This window comes from Setaria italica, chromosome IV, assembly GCF_000263155.2.
Source record: "Setaria italica strain Yugu1 chromosome IV, Setaria_italica_v2.0, whole genome shotgun sequence".
Lineage (NCBI taxonomy): Eukaryota > Viridiplantae > Streptophyta > Magnoliopsida > Poales > Poaceae > Setaria > Setaria italica.
In genome coordinates this window covers 32209822-32229631 of record NC_028453.1, presented here as the reverse complement: position 1 = coordinate 32229631, position 19810 = coordinate 32209822, and the positions used below count along the sequence as shown (strand labels likewise).

The window sequence follows — 19810 nt, the reverse complement described above, 5'->3', positions numbered from 1 at the left end:
CTCCCCAGCCGCACCCTGCCTTCGTGAGCCCGAGCCCTCCCGCCGCCATCCCTTAGCCCCCTCACCGGAGACACGCCCCGGCCTTATGCCGCCGCATCCACCTGCTGCCGCCATGAGAGAAAGAGAGAGAGAGTGAGGGGGCTCACTGTCGCCACTACATCCACCCGCCGCCGTTGCATCCACCCGTCGTCGCAGCAGCCACCAGCACCGGCGCCGCATCCACACGTGCAGGCGGCTACATCCTCGTGCGCTGCCGCTGCTCCTCACTGCCACGAGTGAGGGGCGAGCAAAGGGGGGAGGGGAGGGGCAGCAGGAGAGAGAGGTCTGGCGGGAGAGGGAGAGAGGGAGGGGGAGAGGGAGAGGGCGGAGAGGAGAGGGTCGGGCTGGTGAGAAGATAAGATGGAGAGGAGAGGGAGAGGGTGGAGGGACTGAGGGAGAGGGCCAGGTGAGAAGATAAGATGGGCCAAGCGGAGGAGATAGGGATGGGTGACCCACTTTAATACCGGTTGGGACTCCAACCGGTACTAAAGGTCACCTATTAGTACCGGGTGGGGGCTCCACCCAGTACTAAAGGCCCAATGGCACATTAGTACTAGGTGGGGGCACCAACCGGTAATGACACTACTAGAAAACTCACCTTCCATTCAACATTTTTTTATCCCGGTTGTCTTTGGACCTGGGACTAAAATACCTTTAGTCTCAGGTCAAAAATCTACCACCGATGCCCACTGACGAGGGGCTCTTTAGTCCCGATTGGTAATATCAATCGGGACTAAAGAGTCTGCTTTAATCTCGATTGTAATGGCTAGTTGGACGAGGGGGCTTTTTATCCCAGTTGAAAACACAGCCAGGACTAAAGGCTCCCCTTTAGTCCCGGTTGGTAACTAACCCGGACTAAAGGGGACCTTTAGTCCCGATTGTAAATGCCTCCCCAGGGCCTCTAGTCTCCCCCCCCCCCTCTCTCCACCTTATCCCCTCCCCTCCCTTATCTTCTCTTCTTCTTTCCCATTCCTTATCTCGCGCAGGCCTAGGCAGAGCGGCGCGCGGGGGGCATGGGTCCGGCGTGGGGCGGAGCGGGCACTTTTTTTTTATTTTTTTAATCTTTTTAGTCCCGGTTAGTAATATCAATTGGGATTAAAGGAGATCTTTAATCCCGAGTGAATGACCTAGGACTAAAGAGGGGAACCTTTTGTCCCGAATGATCAGTCCCGATTGATCCTTGGAGATATATGTGGCTTACCAACCGGGACTAATGGTGGTTTTTCCAGTAGTGTAATGTGGATAGTACCGGTTGATGCCTCTAACCGGTACTAAAGTGGATCACGGGACATTCCTGGGACTAGCCTCACATTAATATCAGGTCCAATTCCAACTGGCACGAATGTAGTGGATGAAAGATCCATTATGCAGTAGTGTAACCTCTTTGAATTTATAGAGAGCTGTAATAGGTTGTGTTGAAAGTTCTTGCAACAAATTTGGAGAGAAAATCGGATCTGAATCGGCGCGCAGCCCTGGCATGAATGTGGTTCTCATGACCGTGTCTACGATAGAGCTATCGAGCCATACTTTTATTCGGCTTCCATGGATTCTAGTGATCGAATCAGTACTGGGCGGCACGCAAGAGTATTTCCACACGAGGATAATATGGATTTGGTGCGTAGAGATACTAAGGCTGCACGTGGCTGAACTAGGCTCATGGGATGCAAGAGGCGCTAGATTGGTTGCCTGATCTAGCCATCGGGCCAGGTTCAACGTGCAAAGGCGCCCTCACAGCTAGGCTCTGAAGAAGCGTGGAAATTGGCCATTTCGAGCGGGCCTGGCTCGCGCAATGCTAGAACAAGCTGCTTGGAGGAGGGTGCAGGGGAGAAATTGTTGCTCGACGCTAGCTGTGCAGGCAACCAATCAATTTCCCAGCGAGCCTATTGCATGGACACGGGAATCAAATAAAGAACCACTGCACCTAGAGAGCGTGGCCATTGCTTCGAGCCAGGCTGTGGTGGGCAGCAAACCAATTAGACCCTAAGTTTACTAGATTATGTTATCATCTACAAACTAAATCAAAACAACTATCGTAGTTCTTAATTTGGCCGCACCGCAACGCAATGTCAGATTGTCAACACCCTGCGCCATAAATCAAAAGAAATAGAAGAGAGTCTTGCAAATGCTCCGCTAGATCCTATGCGGCACTGGTCAGACGAACATAACAACAAGGATGACGACCGCCGCTAGAACGAGGCTGACGAGCCCGATGCCGCAGAGCCAACCCTGCACCAAAAATCAAAAGAAAACAAAACAAAAGTCATTCCCGAGATCCATTGAGCGATCGATCGCGGAAGAAAGAACAAGCAGACTGGCAGACGTTTCGATCGGTCGATATAAATCACAGAGAAAGAAAGAAGAGACGCGTACCGGGCAACTGCAATCCGGGTCGTCTTCGGCATCGACGGGCTTGGGCTTGGGCACGAGGAGCGGCGCCGCCGCGGGGGACGACGACGACGACGACGCCGGCGACGGGCGGCTGCTCCTGGTGGAGGACGAGGTGACGGTTGAGAACAGCGCCGGGTTGTACATGATGGGGACGAAGGTGGACGCCGAGCAGGCGCAGTGGCACGCCGGCGCGCAGTGCCCGGTCATGGTCGTCGATCGGTCGTGCTCGTCGTACCTAGAGCTGTGCGCGGGAGGGACTGAACTTTTTCGCCGGCAGCCGCGGGTTTTGCTCGGGAGGATAATGAGCTACTATCATTCGTGGATTGTAATAACGCCGCGTAGCAAAGGTTTTTCGATTAATAGAGAGAGAGCTAGAGCTCGTGTTGAGAGCGGAGGCGGCAGGCGGTAAAGGGAAAACCGGATCCGAATCGGCCAGCCGTCAACCATAGCGGGCCGGCCGTGCAGCCTGTTTTGATGTGCGCGCCGTGCAAGGCTGGGCTGGCTTGTGGGCTCGTGGCCCGGGGAGGGAGAGAAACCTGTTGCCGAAGAGTGCGGCGGTATCTGCTGCCATTGCTCACCGCAAATGCAAGGCCCATTCCATAATCGGTGGTTCACAGCATTCCCTTCCAAATTAGCTTCATTGATCGATCATTCTCGTGCTGGTGCCGATTGGAGATGGCCACCTCTCTCTGTGCTAGGCTGTGTGCATCACGCGAGGACGTAGAGGCCGGAACTGTTGTCTGAAAAAAATGCCCTCTTGTGCTTCCAAGCAAACGTTTTCAGTCGTTCAGAAGTCCTCGCTGTACGTATATCTGCTCCCTGCAGAAAGGAATCAAGCACAAGCAGCCTCTCTCTACCGTACATCGATATTCCAGCTTCTGCACGACGATTGCGGAGTGGTTTCGTTTGCCAAGACTCCTCTGGAAGATGCACGGACGACGACGACGACGATGTCCAATGTTGAGAGTTTTACAAGCAACGTACCTGATCGAGTTCGAGACTTCTGAACTTGGACAGGAACCGAAACGTATGTGGACAAAAGCTTCGCCATCCCGTGCATCCCGTGCATCTGAAGCTGGTAAAGCCAGAGATGTGTTTCCTCTCGATTTCCAGCAATACCAGCTGCCCCTGCATTGCATCCTTGCATCCTGCAAGTTTTTTTCACACAGCTTCGTCTAGATTTTTTTTATGGGCACGTAATGATGGATGATGAGTCAGCGTCACTACTGACTAACTGACATGCTCCTTTAGCAATGAACATGGACGGACAGAAGGTGGAGATACCTTGGTGCGTGCTTTATTCTTTTCCCAGCGTTCAAAACAAAAAAAAGGAAAGGAACGCTGCAACTGCCCCTCATCCATTGGGGATTTTGGGATCAGAACTCTGTTTTCAGGATTTGCCACTTTGATGATTTGAGGCCTTTTCCATGATTCCAGCTGCTCATTTGGTCACATCACTCCGGTACTCTCTCTTACCTATTAATGTTGCATTTTCAGATAAAATCTAGAGCTTGGTTTTCTTGTGTCCTGTACTAGGCTACTAGCTGAGTCCTGGTCCAAGGCGTGCAAGCAGGGTACACCATTACCACCTACCAGTGGAGTGCCCTGGCAGAGAACCTGTTGCCGAAGAGTGCGGCATCTGCTGCCATTGCTCACCGCACATGCAGGGCCCTTGCAGAAAATGGAGCTGGATGGCCAATTGGTTTTAGCAGGAGTCCTGGGGTACCAGCATAGCCCACGCTAATCCTGTCTCACTCAAGCTCAGTTGAGTAGACTGGGGTAGGGTTGATTCCTTTCTTGTCACATTTGGTTCTAATCCCAAGCTCTTTCAAAGGCAATCAAGCATGCTTAGATATTTTTGGAAGCTAGAATCATAGCAACTCAGTAGCAGAGAGAGAGAGAGAGAGAGAGAGAGAAGAAAAGAATGAAGAATAATAGGAAACCTTGATGCGTTAATTCCCTTTGATTTGGCTTCGTCTTTTCAGAGTGAAAAAGTGGGAATAAAGAAGAGCTGTCGACCATAAACTGTGTTGGAACAGCTAAATGTCACATCACCTCAAACTCATAGGAGTGACGTGACAGTCATCAGCTCAAACTCAAAGGAGCAGCTGTTTTGTTTTTCTTTTACTGAAAATCTAACTGAACGTTTCTTCCTGAGTTGTGCTACGAAATTAGAATTTTTGCTGCGACAGGAGCTAACTCTGTATGAAGAAACAAGAATAACCTTGCCTTTTTTTTTAAAAAAAAACAATTTGCATCTGCGTGAGCAGCTGGCCAGCTGCCCAATAAATACCCCAGTATGGTCCAGATTGATCAGTGTGCTAGGAAGCAATAATGTGGCTGCCTGGTGGTAGCATTGAGCTTTGGTTCGTATTGACCTAAATTTAGGTCCAACCCATGAAAGCATTTAAACGTGCAGTCCGCAAAGACGCTCCTTGTTGCATTGATACGGAAGCCGGTCAAACCGGTATGGCAGATCGGTCAGACTGGTCTTACCAGGAAACCCAGCGAGAGACCAACGATGTCCGGGAGGAACCCTTCAAGGCAGGCGCACCTTGGTTGCCCTAGGCTTGGCCAGCTAGGGCACCTCCTCATGCCATGGAGATAGAGGAAGAACAACACATGGAGTTGGAAAAGTAGGGTAACGAGGAAGAAATGTAAAATGGAAAAAGATAGATTGGTTTTTTGATCGATTGGATGCCCTCAATCGGCCGTGGCCCTTTATATTTACAGGGAGAGGAGAGCTTGCCCTATTAGGAGTCGAAACCTTACAAATCTCGTGTCAAAATACAACTCCTAACTCGAACTACACAGACCAAACCGGTCTGACCGCCCTGGCAAACCGGTCTAACCAGTTTTCCTAGGTGCAGATCTTCTCGAGGTCATAAATCTCTCATCAGAAGTCCAATCAGACGTTCTACATATGAATTTTGATCTACTCGACAAGAGCTACATAATGGTGAAGTCCAACTTGCATTTGGAGCACTTTGTCCAAACTGATCAGACCGATTTGGAGATCGGTTCAAAAACCGTTCGCCCAGATCTACCAATTTTGACCATCAACCGTTACCGGTTTGGAGGTCGGTTCGAAAACCGTTCGTCCAGATCTCCCAATTTTAACCATCAACAGTTTAAAACTTTGCTGCAACCTAAAATGATGATAGTTCGCTGAAAAGAGGGCTGTTCGCACTCTGAACTTTGGCATGCACCTGTGGCTGCATCGACCCTAGAAGTGCTACAAAGTTAGTGCTCCTTGTTCAGGGGCACATATTAGGGGAGGTAGAAGCTTTTTTTAATCATATTTGAAGATTATGCAAAATTGAAGTTTTGATAAGTTTAATTGTTTACAGATCTCTCCCTTAATACATGCTATTTTATGGATTTGGCTTTTTTTAGTTGTTTTATGCCTTTGAGGGGACAAACCAATAAAGATTAGAAAGTTGAGGTAGCACGTTCTAGGAATTCGTAGGAACCAGTACAATTTTAAACTATTCATTTCTAACAGGGCCTCGCTACTAGAGCTCTTTTATGGTGGATAATACTAGGCTATACTAGTGTTTAAAAAGGTTAGTATAAAATATATGATGGTCAAAATTAATTGTATAATACTGAAAAACATGTGGACCTTTTGGATCCAATTGAAGAATTGTGCATCCTTCTTCTCTAGGTGACATTCTCACTGTCTTCGATGAGCTCTTCTTTTCTCATCTTCTTTGACGAAGTTAGGGTTTTAGAATTTGGAGGATTTGTGGCTTCACGGTGTGGAGAGTGGGCGAAAAGGTCATTGGTCCAGCTCTAGCTGTTCATGTGTGGTCCAATACATGTGGGATGATGACATGGTAAGGAAACTATTTTCCACATATGATGGGATTGCTAGTTGGGTAGAAATGACATCATGATCAGAGTGGTTAGTAGCGGCGGCTGGAGTAGGTCATGTGACTTTTGGCTTGAGCAGGTCATGTGACTTTTGCAGAGGGGTCATTTTATGAACCCTTGTTATCGCTGAAGATGATGTATTGTGTGTGGTGAAGGAGCAAGGAGCGGCATATCATCCATTGTCATCAACAAGGCTAGGGTATGACTTTGGTCACTGGAAGGATGGGAAGATCCAGGGCTTGTTTGTTGGTGGCCTGAGCAACCTGCCTGATGAAAAGTACTGCCTGAGAGTTGCCTGTAAATGTTTGAGATCTGCCTGGTCACGCAAGTTGATCGATAGTCTGTTTGGTTGGAAGTTTATACCTGAGAGTACTAATAAGAGAAAAGGACATACCATTAATGTGTTTGTAATACCTATATATGATTATGATTAACATTATTCTTTTTTATTGATTTAATAAGGTTTTTAAAAACATGTTTGAAAAAATATCCAATATTTTTTGTGTCCAATATTTTACACTTTTTTTTTGAATGTAACAGGAGGGGCTAGCCCCTACTGAAATAAATTAAAATGAAGATCTGAAAAGGTTACAAAGTAAACGGCACAAAAAAACAAAGAGGGAAATAAAAGAAACAAACAACAAAGAGGAAAATCAGAGGGATCGAATCCAATCTAAACATTCCTGGCCTAAAGCAGGGTTCATCCCGTTCGAAGCTACCAACGAAATTTCAGATAGAAATTTGGATCGAGTTCCTGAAATCGACGGATCCACATTGTTGAAGGTCTAGTCATTCCTTGTTGTCCAAATACTCCAAGACATGAGGATAATGATTTCCATGAAGAAGGAAGCGTTCAGATGTCTTCTAATCTGATTAAAAATGTGAACTGACGATCTTGTGGATACAAAAGAAATCCCAATCAAACTCCAACAAGCTTTTGCGAAGTTGCATCTCAGGAAGAGATGCGTGGCCGTCTCCCTTTTTTGGAGGATGCACATTTCATAGACGCTGGAGTCCAGATGCATCCCCCTTCTCTGTAGAATATCTTTTGTGTTTAGTTTGTCTATTATCAGAAGCCAGAAGAAAACTTTGTGCTTTTTCTGACATTTCGATTTCCATAGCCAACGATGAATTGGGTGTGTTTCCCTTTGTCCTGTTAAAGCTTTGTATGCTTTACTAACCGAGAAGGTTGATGACCCCAGATATAAGTCCAAAGATCTGTTTCACTCTGAGAGACCAGATTATGAGTTAACTCCTGGAGCATAAGGAGTTCTGAATGGGCCTCTGTGGATAAAGGCAAGTGGAACAACAAATTAAGATCTGCCGTGTTTATCACTTTATAATACGTGATGTCTTTGCTTCTGGCGAAAGAAAAGAGGTAGGGGAGCTCAGATGGCAGGAAGTGATCATTCCAGGAGTCTTGCCATAGCAGAACAGTGCTTCCATCCGCAATCCTAGCAGACGCAATTCCTTTGTATTTATGTAACAACTTGACTATATCCTTCCACCAGAAGGAGCCCTTATTCTGGACGCCCGGAAGGGAACCATTGCTGTACAACTTATCCCATATCAAGTGTACCCAAGGCAGATCAACTTTGGAGAAGAATTTGTGTAGGAATTTTAATAAAAGAGCCTCATTCTGTGTATTTATGTTGAGCACCCCCAATCCCCCTTGACTTTTGGGCATGCAGACTAAAGGCCATGCTGCTTTGGATGGCTTGGCAGATGTTAAATCTGAACCTCTCCAGAGGCAATGTTTTCTAAATTTGTCAATCTGATGGATTACTCCTTTGGGTAGCTTCAACGTGGCCATCTGAAACATAGCTGTTGAGGTTAACACTGAATTAACCAACTGTAACTTTCCTCCCTGTGAAAGCATAGATGAGATTCCACCTAATTTTCCTTCTATTCTCTTGATCAAAGGGAGGAAGTCTTGCATGTTAGGTTTACGTAACCCAAGAGGTAAGCCCAGATAGGTGAAAGGGAATGCACCTGTTTGACAGTTTAGAATACCAGCCAAGAGATCAAGCTTGTCCTGCTGAGTGTTTACGGGAACCATCATGGATTTGTTGTAATTTACCTTTAACCCAGTAGACTCTGCAAATGTATCCGGAAGGCTCTTTAAACCAATATTTTACACTTCATATCCTGTAAATGCTTCTATGGAAAAGAAAACAAAAAATAAATAGTACTTCAGCTTACTGTAGTAAACGTTGAACTTAATTAAGTAGCAACTACAAATAAAAAAGCTTTAATACATCATTAGACCAGGCAACCTGAGCTGCCGGAGCCAGACAGTCAATTTTGGATGCCTGGGCCTGCGCGCTGCTGCCTGCGTCAGGCAGATTGGCAGGACTCCATCCAAACAACGCCCAAGCAATTATCTTCCAAACAGCCCCTAGAGGGTTGCTGATGCTCTATCAACAAGTTTAACACCTTTTAGATGTCAAAATCAATCATAAGATACATAACATAATTCATTGAAAAGGAATACCAATCAAAAGGAAGGCCGTTTATTAAATTAGGTACAAATTAACTTTATTATAGGATGATATTATTTTGCACAAAACCACGGCTTCTTATGGAAATCTCCTACATTATGGAAACGACGTTCGTGGCAGGTCCAAACTCAAGCAAAATCAGGTTTCCTTGACCTGTTTCTACATTTTCATATGAATTGAAATTATTTTTAGGAAGAAAATTCAGCTAACTAATTTGATACGGGAGTCCATAAAAAGACAGTAAGAAAATGGTATATAAATTATTAAATTATTAAGGGGTGTTTGACACTGGATGCTAAACTTTAACAGTGTCACATCGGATGTTCGGATCCTAATTAGGAGGATTAAACATGAGCTACTTATAAAACTAATTGCAGAACCCTGTGCTAATTCACGAGACGAATCTATTAAACCTAATTAGTTCATCATTAGCAAACAGTTACTATAGCACCACATTGTCAAATCATGGACTAATTAGGTTTAATAGATTCATCTCGCGAATTAGACTCCATCTGTGTAGTTAGTTTTATAATTACCCTATATTTAATACTTCTAATTAGCATCCAAACATCGATGTGACAGGTGCAAAACTTTATCACGTTGTACCCGAACACCCCGTAAAACCACGATGGGCAAAAGAGGAAAAGCAAGGCCAAGCAGAGAGGAAAGAAAAGCACGGCCGGGAAGGAAGAAGCAGCAGCGAGCGCAGAAAATCCGCTCCCGTATAAAACCGCTCTCCACCGCTCACCTCCCCCTGTGCACGCTTCCCCTCCCACCTCCGCACACCACCCGACGCAACCGTCCAACATGCCCGTGGACTGCGGAGCTCTTGCAGTTGTTTCCAATTTCTTCCTCCGCAGATTGCTCCAGTAGCCGTAGAGATTGTAGATTTCTAGGTTAGTTTTGTTGCTTTTGTTAGTTTAGGTCTATCAAAACCAATTCGTCGACATCACATAGCAAAGGGGAAAAGTAGGTGCGGTAAAGAAGAAGAGACAGGTGAGAATCTGTTTGTTTTCTGGATTCTTGATCTGTTCCTGATCCAAGTTCTTGCTTTTTTGTTAATTTTATTCAGGTCATTGCAGTTATTTTTACAGATTAGATTGCGTGATTCCTACTCTTAGTGGATTCTTGATTCTATTGTACCCTTTTCTTGCCCATTGATTTGTGCAGTCATACTGGTCCATTCAGTGGGTATCTGGATCTCTACATTCTCGTGCAGTTCTTTGTTATGTTACAACTGCTAGGGAGTTGGGAACCTTTACTCTGTGTTTGCTTCCAGTGCCAGTTCATCTGCAATAAGTAGGAAACTTGGGCTCTTCTCTGTTTCGTAGGGCCACTACAATTGAGAGCAAGAAAATCTCGGCGATTAGATAGAACACCTCAACACCATTAGTATTTGGGTGCCGTGTCCACCTTTCTGTTAGATGTTCCTGTCAAAAGACTTGTAACTTGTAAGTGTCAACGCTGAAGTCGAGCGTTCCCTGGGAATCCTGGGGGTGGAAGTTTCACTAGTTTATCTCTCCTGAATCAGGTTAGATAGACTAGGTTGGTAGGCTCTTTTTCTTGCCCTTCTCATGTAACAGACTGGAATTTCCGTTCTATGAATGGGAATGGGGTGAGTCTCTTATCGAAAAAAAAGAACACCTCAACACCATAACTATGAAGTGTTGAGACTTTTCTGCTCAGTAAACTATTGGGGTTTGTAATGGTGATATTTGCTCTGCAGGAATGGCAGGTCAAAGCTCCGACTCACAACCCACAGATGCATTCGAGTACATGCTGCTTGAGAAGGACCCTGATATCTACCGGATGGTCTTCTCCGGTCCAAGTCAGATAAGCCCGTGGATTGACCCGAGCGTGCTGAATCTGAAGCACCGGATAGGGAGAGGCCCGTTTGGGGATGTCTGGATAGCAACTCACCATCAGTGGACGGAGGATTATGACCGGTACCACGAGGTTGCGGTGAAGATGCTGCATCCAATCAAAGAGGACCAGCTCCAGCTCTTCTCAGCGAGGTTTGATGAAATCTTCAGCAAATGCCAGGGTCTCAGCAACATTTGCTTCCTACATGGCATCTCGACACAGAATGGAAGGGTATGTCTGTTGCGGCCTGCTGATCTTTATTGACTACTATGCAAAGTCTTCCTGTTGCATCACCTTGCCCATGAAGGTTATTTCATAGCTTATTTGGCTTCTTTAATTTCCAGATTTGTATAGCGATGAAGTTTTATGAAGGATCTGTTGGTGACAAGATGGCTCGGCTTAAAGGTGGAAGGCTTCCTTTGCCAGATGTTTTAAGGTGCGGCGGAAAAGCCTGATGATTAACTTATAGTATCCAGTACACCATGAACCATCAATATGTAGAACCTAAAACTTTCTAGACATGAGTGAGTAGTTTCTATGAGGCAACAATTATTGTGCAATGGAGTTTAGAAATTTATTATAAAAATCATCTATGTTATAAATCTGTTGATTGATGATTTGTTCTCTACCATTACAATGCAATTTTGGGGGATCTAAAATCCCATGTGTAGGTTTAACTGTCAGTTATCCTTTCTCATTTTACTATAACCTCAATGTATTTTTTCTCTGGTATTATATGGATGCTTCCGTGTGGCTATTTCCTTGAATATAATTTTTAATGACTATTTTAAAATTTGCAGATATGGGACTGATTTGGCACGTGGAATATTAGATCTACACAATAGGGGAATATTGATCCTAAATCTTAAACCTTGCAATTTTCTTATCGATGAACATGACCGTGCTGTGCTTGGGGATTTTGGGATCCCATCCCTGCTGTTCGGACTTTCACTGCCTCATCCAGACCTTATCCAAAGGCTTGGAACTCCAAATTACATGGCTCCAGAACAATGGCAGCCAAATATCAGAGGTCCGATTAGTTATGAGACTGATTCATGGGGTTTTGCCTGCAGCATCCTTGAGATGTTGAGTGGTATTCAGCCATGGCGTGGAAAATCACCAGATGAGATTTATCAGTTGGTTGTCCTGAAGAAAGAAAAACCAATATTCCCATACAGTTTGCCTCCGGACATTGAAAATGTGCTTTCTGGATGCTTTGAGTATGACTTTAGAAACCGTCCCTCAATGAAAGATATCTTGCATGCATTTGAGAGGTAACATGCTAAATGCCATGGTTTCACACTATCAACAATCTGCAGGTTTTGTTTGATTTCCACTAGATGAGTAATTTCACCATGGTTTATTGTAACATTAGCTTCTATTACATCTAAGACTGCTAAGTTCTACTGGAGCATTGTCTCTTGTCTTGTCAAAGGATAGGAATACATTGACGTGTTTTTTTTGTTCTGTTATCGTATGGTTTATCTTTGGTCGACATCTTATTACCCCCGTCAATTTTCTTTTGAGCAAAATGTTGGAACACCCGTTGACCTAACTTATTTTCTATTTTCGGTGTTTAGTGCTAAAGATGCAGATCATGACAACATTGGCTGGGACAACTCTGAAAATGTATCGGTGGACAGGCCAACCATGACAAATCACACTAATTGGTTGCTTTTCAAGGACAAGCTGCAAGTGGGAGACAAGATCCGCTCAAGAAAGCTTAAAAACTCGTGTAGTCCTGAAACTATGGAAATCCCTGATGGAACCATAGTTGGCATGGAGGATGATGGGGAACGTGATGGTTACATTCTTGTACGAGTCCATGGGCTACACGATCCTTTGAGGGTTCGCTGCTCATCTGTGGAGAGGGTAACATATGGTTTTGCTGCTGGTGATTGGGTACGCCTGAGGGAGGAGGACAATAAACGTTCTCAGGTCGGTATTCTTCATAGCATTGACCGTGATGGTACAGTGGCTGTTGGTCTGATAGGAATGGACACCCTTTGGAAAGGTAATTATTCAGATCTCCAAATGGCTGAAGCCTACTGTGTTGGGCAGTTTGTGAGGCTGAAAGCCAACATTTCAAGCCCAAGGTTTGAATGGCAGCGAAAGAGGGCTGGAGAATTAGCTACCGGTCGAATTTCACATATACATCCGAATGGGTGTCTTGTCGTGAAATTCCCAGGCAAATTTAGCCTTGGTGAAGTATGCAGTTGCTTGGCAGATCCTTCTGAGGTGGAGGTAGTGAGCTTTGACAAGTGTGAGGGGATAGTAAAGAAGTATGAGCATCTTGAAGACTTTCATTGGGCAGTAAGGCCCCTGTTCATCGCTATAGGTTTCTTCACCGCTCTCAAGCTGGGTGTGATTGTTGGGAAGAGCATTGCAAGGCCAAGGAGTCGGAAGGTTGCCAGCATCTCTGATCAGAATGATGATTACCCGCAACAGCAGGTAGTCCAAAACAATGCTAATGCAGCATGGCTTCCTCCACCAGTTGCAAACATGTTTTTCATAGATGGTGCTGCGTCTTCTGGATGAGAATCATAAGATCAATTCAAAGATGAGATCTCCTGGAAACAGCATGGGGAATTCTGGATTACGTAGTGCTTCAGCCGATCCTAGTTGTGCATATTTAGGCCTGAAATGTTTTATCTAAACACTTATGTAAATATCTGTATCTTCTCTAGTTGTGCAACTCTGCATCTCAGATTCTGTACGTCTACTCTGTAATCATCTCCAGATGTCTTAAATATACAATTACATGAAGCTAGATTTCCTATTTGGTCGACTGTTTATGCCGTCCTATGCATGCCTTATGTCCGGGTATCTCATGTTTCTGTCTTCGTGTATGAAGATTCCATTTTTGTAGTCAAAAGCCTGAAACTGCCTTTTGCATTTGGCATTACAATGCAAACTTGTTGCAGTCTCTGTCAAAGCTCCTTCCTGGAGTGGGTTGTGTGTTGAGACCGCTCTTCCCTGGAGTTTCATCTCATGCAGACAACTAATTCGTCAGCGGCATCAGCATCGCTATCACTTTACTCAAATCTCATCATTTGAAACAGACAACATGTGCAAATCTACAATTCAGTAACCTACCAGTTTATGCAAATATCATCATTTCAAACAGGCAACATATGCAAATCCACAATTCCGTAACGTGCTGGAGACATTTCGACAAACTTGGAAAATTACCTGCCATCAGGGGATAGGAACATACTCCAAGTTTAGCCTGTTCAAATACTATTGAAAGTGGTGTTACTGGTGTACAACAAACTGATAGATACACGAGGGAGGACGGCTAATGTGAATCATAAAACTGCCTCCTATCTAAAACCTAAACCTCCTAAAGTTGCATTCTGCATTCTTATCTAAAACCTAAACATCCTACAGTTGCATTTTGCCCGGAGTAACAAGTACACAACACTGCTGAACTTCCCTCTTCGTCGAACCAGCCATAACATCCGAGTCCGAATTAGAAATCAGGCTGTGAACCTTGTGACGACGAGCAACTGCCTGTTGCAGCTGACGAAGGCCCACTTGACCCATCCACTGGAGCCTGATTCAACCGTTCTAGCACCAGCGACCTCCACTTTCGCAGCTTCAGAGAAAGTGTGGACGCCTCTAAGATCGCAGGGACCTTGTCCACATAAAAGGTGTTAAAACAACACGAAGTTTGTTTTACAACAGTTGTGAAGACTTTGGTACCTGACTATTAGTTTGCGCCATCTTGTGCACATGCAAAAAACCAACCATATCTTGATATCCTGTCAGGAGTTTTGCCAAGTCTTTGTCCTCATCTGTAACCAAGTAAACTTCTATTAAAAGGCAGGAACATTTAGGCGGTAGAAATTTATCAAAATATAAAAAAGGTCAAGCTTGCCTGGAATTGCTTTGATTGACAGCAGTGTATCTGCCAGGTGCTGCCATCTCTTACAGAATGAACTTGACAGAACCGTACTCGGAAATGTTATAACAGCGACTGAGTTAGATGACCGCACCATGGCCTTCACTGATCTGATAAAGGAGACCATGTCCCAGTCCTGTAATGCATAAATTAAATGACGTGCAAGTTGCAGCGACATCCAAACTAGATGGGATATAAGAAACATAATTTGGTTTCCAATTTTCAAACACTGTAGTCACCAGACAATGGATGTCATTTAATTAAATGCTTACCTTCTCAAAGTATCCACACTTCGGTGCACATAGTGATTGTATAGCAATTCTCCCAGCAGTTAAACTTCCAACATCTTTTCTGAATGTGAAAAACAAAAAAGGTGTTCAGAATCAATGCTAGGCACAATAAATGGTAGTGTAACCAATTTATCATTATTGGACAACATATGGATTACATGGTGATAAAAGGATACTGCAACTATACTGTGAAATTCCTCAATGAAAGCAATTTTTGAACATCATATAAAGAATTAACCTAACCTTGGAAGCTTGGATAAGAAAGCAGAACAACGATCCTGGTGATCACTGAGAGTGTCTGCATCCTGAGTGCTTACACATTCAATATTCTGTCCACTAAGTAAATGCCTTTCCAGGGGCTTCCTCAAATCAAAATCATTGCTAAATTCCTGCTTATTGTCTGCAATGATGCTAAATGAATCAGATTTGTCATGAACATCTTGAGGGACTAGAAGCAAGGTTTAACTGAAATAATAGTACTAGAAATTATGCTTATACAACCAAAACAATATATATTACGTGCCTACTACTGTATGGTTGTTTTTAGACTATCTTTTGTGGAGATGCTATCCTGTAAGCTGGTAGCCCAGCATGTTGTAAACAAAAACTCTATATGCTTTCTTTAAAAGCAGGTAAACCTTTCGGAAGATAATAATATATATTACAAAGTCTAGCTGTTTATAGTGGTCAGTATCAGGCTGCGACCAATGATACTCAGGAATGAGCTGATTACAAGGCAAAGAGCAAGAAATGATCAGCAAGCTAATGATGAATATTAAATTTGCATAGAAAGCATGGTTCTGCAGAAATCGCCAAAAACAGAATAAATGAGGTATTAATAGAGGGAGTGAACGACCACCTTCATGTTCACCACCAGAACTTTTCTCATCTCCAAAGTATTTCTTGTACTGCCAAGCTATCCTCAAGCCCTCATCCTGCACAATGAAAAATTCAGTGCGTTGAAAGAAGAATGCTCCTTGGTAACTCTAACTATGGAATAAAATTATTCCGGGGACCTACATTTGCTCGTTCATCACTACTTGATCCAACTCCCATCGCTCTGTGTCGCCCATCCTCCTTTGAGGATGAAATCGGAGCAGGTAAAGTACCAAGGAACAACCGTTGCTCCTTCATAGGGCCTGCAAACAGCAGGGGCTGCTTGTACACAACACCCTGTGCCATGAAGCACCGGAGAAGAAGGTGGTGGTGTGGAGCATCAGCGTCCTCCATGATCATTACAACTGAGCCGAGAAGGAATCCACCACCCAAAATCCCTGAACGAGAGCGCCAAAGTGGTGATTCAGTGATTACTAATGCATATCACAAACTTCATTTTCATCCGAGCAATTGAGCATCATTTTCCTTTCAAAATTTATAAGTTCGATTCCTGTGCTCTCTTCATACCATAATGTAACTTCCACGAATATCTAAGTTCTACTGCATACTCCAACAATGCTAATTACTTGATGGCTTGATGCTTTTGTTCCACTTCCACATATCCTAGATAAAAGCATATCTATTCTCCCTTCCCAAGGTTAGAGATAAGGCAAATGATAATATAAATACGGGACAATAGCATGAAATTTTCCTCACCGGGAAGATCTTGCACATTATCCCGGAACAAAAGAGCGAACAATGAGAATTTTTAGTTCAAGAATGGGGACGCTTACTGTCCAGGTCGGGGATGCTGGAGGAGAAGAAGGCGACGCCGTTCGGGCCAAGCTTGACGCCAGTGGCGCCAGACGAGGAGGTGGCCGGGTTGGATGTGGCGTGGGTGAAGCTGCTCCGGCCGAGGGTTTGGACACCGGCGGCGGCCATGGCGGCGGCGGCGGCGGCGATGGTTGTTTCAGGTTCTATTCGTTTGATTTTTTTCTTTTACGATTTTGCAGGAATAAATAGCCGATCCCGAAATTTACAGAAATGGACCCTACCGCGCCGGATCAAACGGCTACCGCCGTCTCAACCGGCAGTAAGAGAAGTTACCGCTGGATGAAACAACGGTAGTTGTGCAGGCGCACCACGTCAGCGCCCGCAACTGGATACCGCCATCTGATACGGCGGGCGGCACACCGATCCCTGGCACACGGAGTTACCGCTGGAGTTGATGCTACTTGAAGGAACCTAGAACTGAAGGGCCTATATAAATGTTTGTACTGAGCGCGGTTTACCGTTGATATTGTTTGTTGAAGTGTTCTAGAAGATTGGGTGTAGCAGTTAGTTGCAAGAAGAAGTCGGAGGTGGGGAAGTTAGAGGTGAGGAAGGTCTGGAGATTATCGATGGGCAAACTGAAGAAGATATTGAAGATGGGGTAGAAGAAGGAGATGCAGAGGATGAAGAGGCACCCCGTGAGCCAAATGGCAAGGCTGATGAGGGGGACCACATCCCTGGATTAGTTGAGCAGGTAGAGAGGAAAGGAGAAGAGGACCTTCGTGCCATGGATGATGACTCATCGGATGAGGATGATGCTAATCCTGTCCCGCGGAACTGGTCAAGTTATGACCATTCCAACCTAGCAGTCAATGAAGGGGAAAATGTCCCTTGGGAGTATAGGGAGAATGAGGTTTGTGTCGGTGCTTTGTACCCTAGTGGGGATGAGGTGAAGGCAGTTGTGAAGCGATGGTCGACTTTAACTTTGCAATGGCAGTTCAGGGTGGTGAAGAGCAACTCGACAGTGTATGATGTGTGTTGTGTCAAAAGAATTACCCGTTTAGAGTGCACGTATACAAGGGGAAGTGGAAAGATTAATGGGAGGTGACTAGAGTGGCGGAGGAGTCTGAAGAGGGGTATGAGACCCCTCGAGTTGCTCGACCCTCGCGTGGACGCCGCTCACTGGTCGTTCATGTCAGCCGTACGGGGTGCCAACCTCAGCACGCTTCGTGCACGTGTGCTGCTTTCGACGATGTCGATCGACGCTCGGTGAATTCTGAGGTATTACTCAATTTCAGGTGTAACATTGTGTTCTTTTAAATAATAAATGCTATCCATGCTACATGTTACGCGCTGCGGGGCTCCTCCCGATAACGAGGTTGGTTGAGGGAGACATGATGGACCAATGAGTAAAGCGCGCAGACAAGGCGACACATTTCCACTTCGACACGTCACTCCTAGTAGCTCTTCTTGACCGTTGGCGGCCTGAGACTCACACGTTCCACCTCACAGTGGGTGAGATGGCCCTTACACTTCAGGACATGTCGCTCCTGCTGGGACTCCCTTGTGTCGGCAGGGCTGTTGGCGCGGAGGATGTGCCAGTTAGTTGGTGTGAGGAGCTTTTGGACCAGTTTGCCCACGTTCTGCGGAACGATAGCGCATTGCCGTACCGCACCTTTAGCTGCACACACGGACCCACGAAGAAGTGGCTCATGGAGTTCAGTGTGAGATTTATTTACATGTCATTTCATTTCATTATCGCTAAGGTTTGTAAATTTATGAAGTAACTTGTATGGTTGTGCAGGCCAACTACATGAGAGCCGACGCCGACGACGTCACAATTGTGAGGCACTTGGAAGCGTACTTACTGTAGCTGTTTGGGTGGATCATGTTCTGCACGTCCCAAGGGAACTCGATGCCGAAGCACCTCCTTCCTTATGCGAGGGCAAATAGTGGAGGCCCCGCTTGACGAGGTTCCACAGTACAGGTGGGGTTCAGCTGTATTGGCGGTGACCTATAGGGGGCTTTGCACGAGTTGTTGTAAGGTAAACTCGATGGAGCCCATCTTTCCACAGCACTGAGTAGGAGGAAGAACAATGATATCCGCAAGAGGGAGAGGTCGTAGGAGGAGGGGAAGAGGAGGGGATGCTCCTATTCCCACCATCACTTGGCCAGGTTCTTTTGGCCCAACGGAGTATGAGGCACCCCTCGACGACTTCCCTCTGTATGATAGGGCTAACTACACTCCTCCAAACTATCTTAAGCCTTATGATGACCACCATGATGCGTGGCCAATGTGTCACCATGGCATGGCTTGCGTCGTGCAGCTGTTTGATGGCTACGGTGATGGAAGCTGGCGTTTCTTTCGATGCTCGTATGGCTTGGTGAGTCAAGTTATTACTTTCTTACTCTTGCTAAGCTTTTCGTGATACAAACTAGCATCACGTTCAGTCTTATCTCGATGAAGGAAACTGCCACTATATGAAGTGGGTCGATCCTCCACTTCCTGAGCCAACCCAAGAGTACATCCACTACCTCAAGTGCAAGATCTTGGACCTCGAGCATAGAGTGGAGGATTTTCAATCTGAAGTTGATGCAAATCCTTGGGCGGTTAACATCGCCGGTAACTTGATTTGTACCAATCCATGGTGCAAGTGCCCCTACCACCACAACAAGGATCGTCCACCATCTCCGCTTTCCTCGGGGGGTGCTGGCTACTATGAGGTTGGGCCTTCCCAGCTCTCGCAAAGGCAGTTCTACTAGAAAGTAGAGATGGCTCTATCCCCGGCTATTTCAATTACCTAAGGCATATTAGGTTTAGCAACGACATATGTTTAGAATAGCATCCGCGCCGCACATGCCACTGCAATCTATAATTAATTGTTTAGTCTAGAGTCATTGGTGTTTGTATGTTGTGCACGAATTTTGTTTTTATATGTTGTAATTTTGCTGGAAACAGCTATGTATTTAATGGTCGGGAGTTAATTCAATTTCAATTATTTTCTCAAAGTGCTCTATCTCTCTCAAATTACAAAGTTTCATATTGCAACCAATAGTGACGTATTCGAATATTTAGTTCTTCCAATGTAACTTTATATTTTTTTAACTCAAAGAAAAAATTGCACAAAAATAAAATAATAAAAAATACTCCAAGTTATAGCATAACTGTTTCAACCGGCTATAGCTGGCTCCACCATCAGCCACCAGCGGAGTCGTGGGTACCTCCTCCGCTGCCACATCACCCAACCGTCGTTTGAACTGGCAGTAACTCCTTTTTATTTTTTTAACCTACCGCCGTTTGA

General features: G+C 45.1%; 2 protein-coding genes across 2 annotated transcripts; one reads left to right on the top strand and one right to left on the bottom strand.

Moving 5' to 3' along the window:
• Positions 1–9504: 9504 nt before the first annotated feature.
• On the top strand, positions 9505–13470 carry LOC101767322 (E3 ubiquitin-protein ligase KEG). Its single transcript, XM_004965716.2, has 5 exons — positions 9505–9800; positions 10531–10898; positions 11012–11103; positions 11468–11941; positions 12248–13470. Exons 2-5 carry the CDS (start codon positions 10533–10535, stop codon positions 13203–13205), a joined length of 1890 nt encoding a protein of 629 aa, XP_004965773.1. The 5' UTR covers positions 9505–9800; positions 10531–10532; the 3' UTR covers positions 13206–13470.
• A 371-nt stretch (positions 13471–13841) lies between these two features.
• Positions 13842–16705, bottom strand: LOC101766919 (elongator complex protein 4). The gene is made up of 8 exons (XM_004965715.3): positions 16532–16705; positions 15882–16135; positions 15721–15796; positions 15105–15261; positions 14844–14922; positions 14548–14707; positions 14373–14464; positions 13842–14304 (listed from the first exon to the last, which is right to left on the bottom strand). Exons 1-8 carry the CDS (start codon positions 16677–16679, stop codon positions 14140–14142), a joined length of 1131 nt encoding a protein of 376 aa, XP_004965772.1. The 5' UTR covers positions 16680–16705; the 3' UTR covers positions 13842–14139.
• Positions 16706–19810: the final 3105 nt, after the last annotated feature.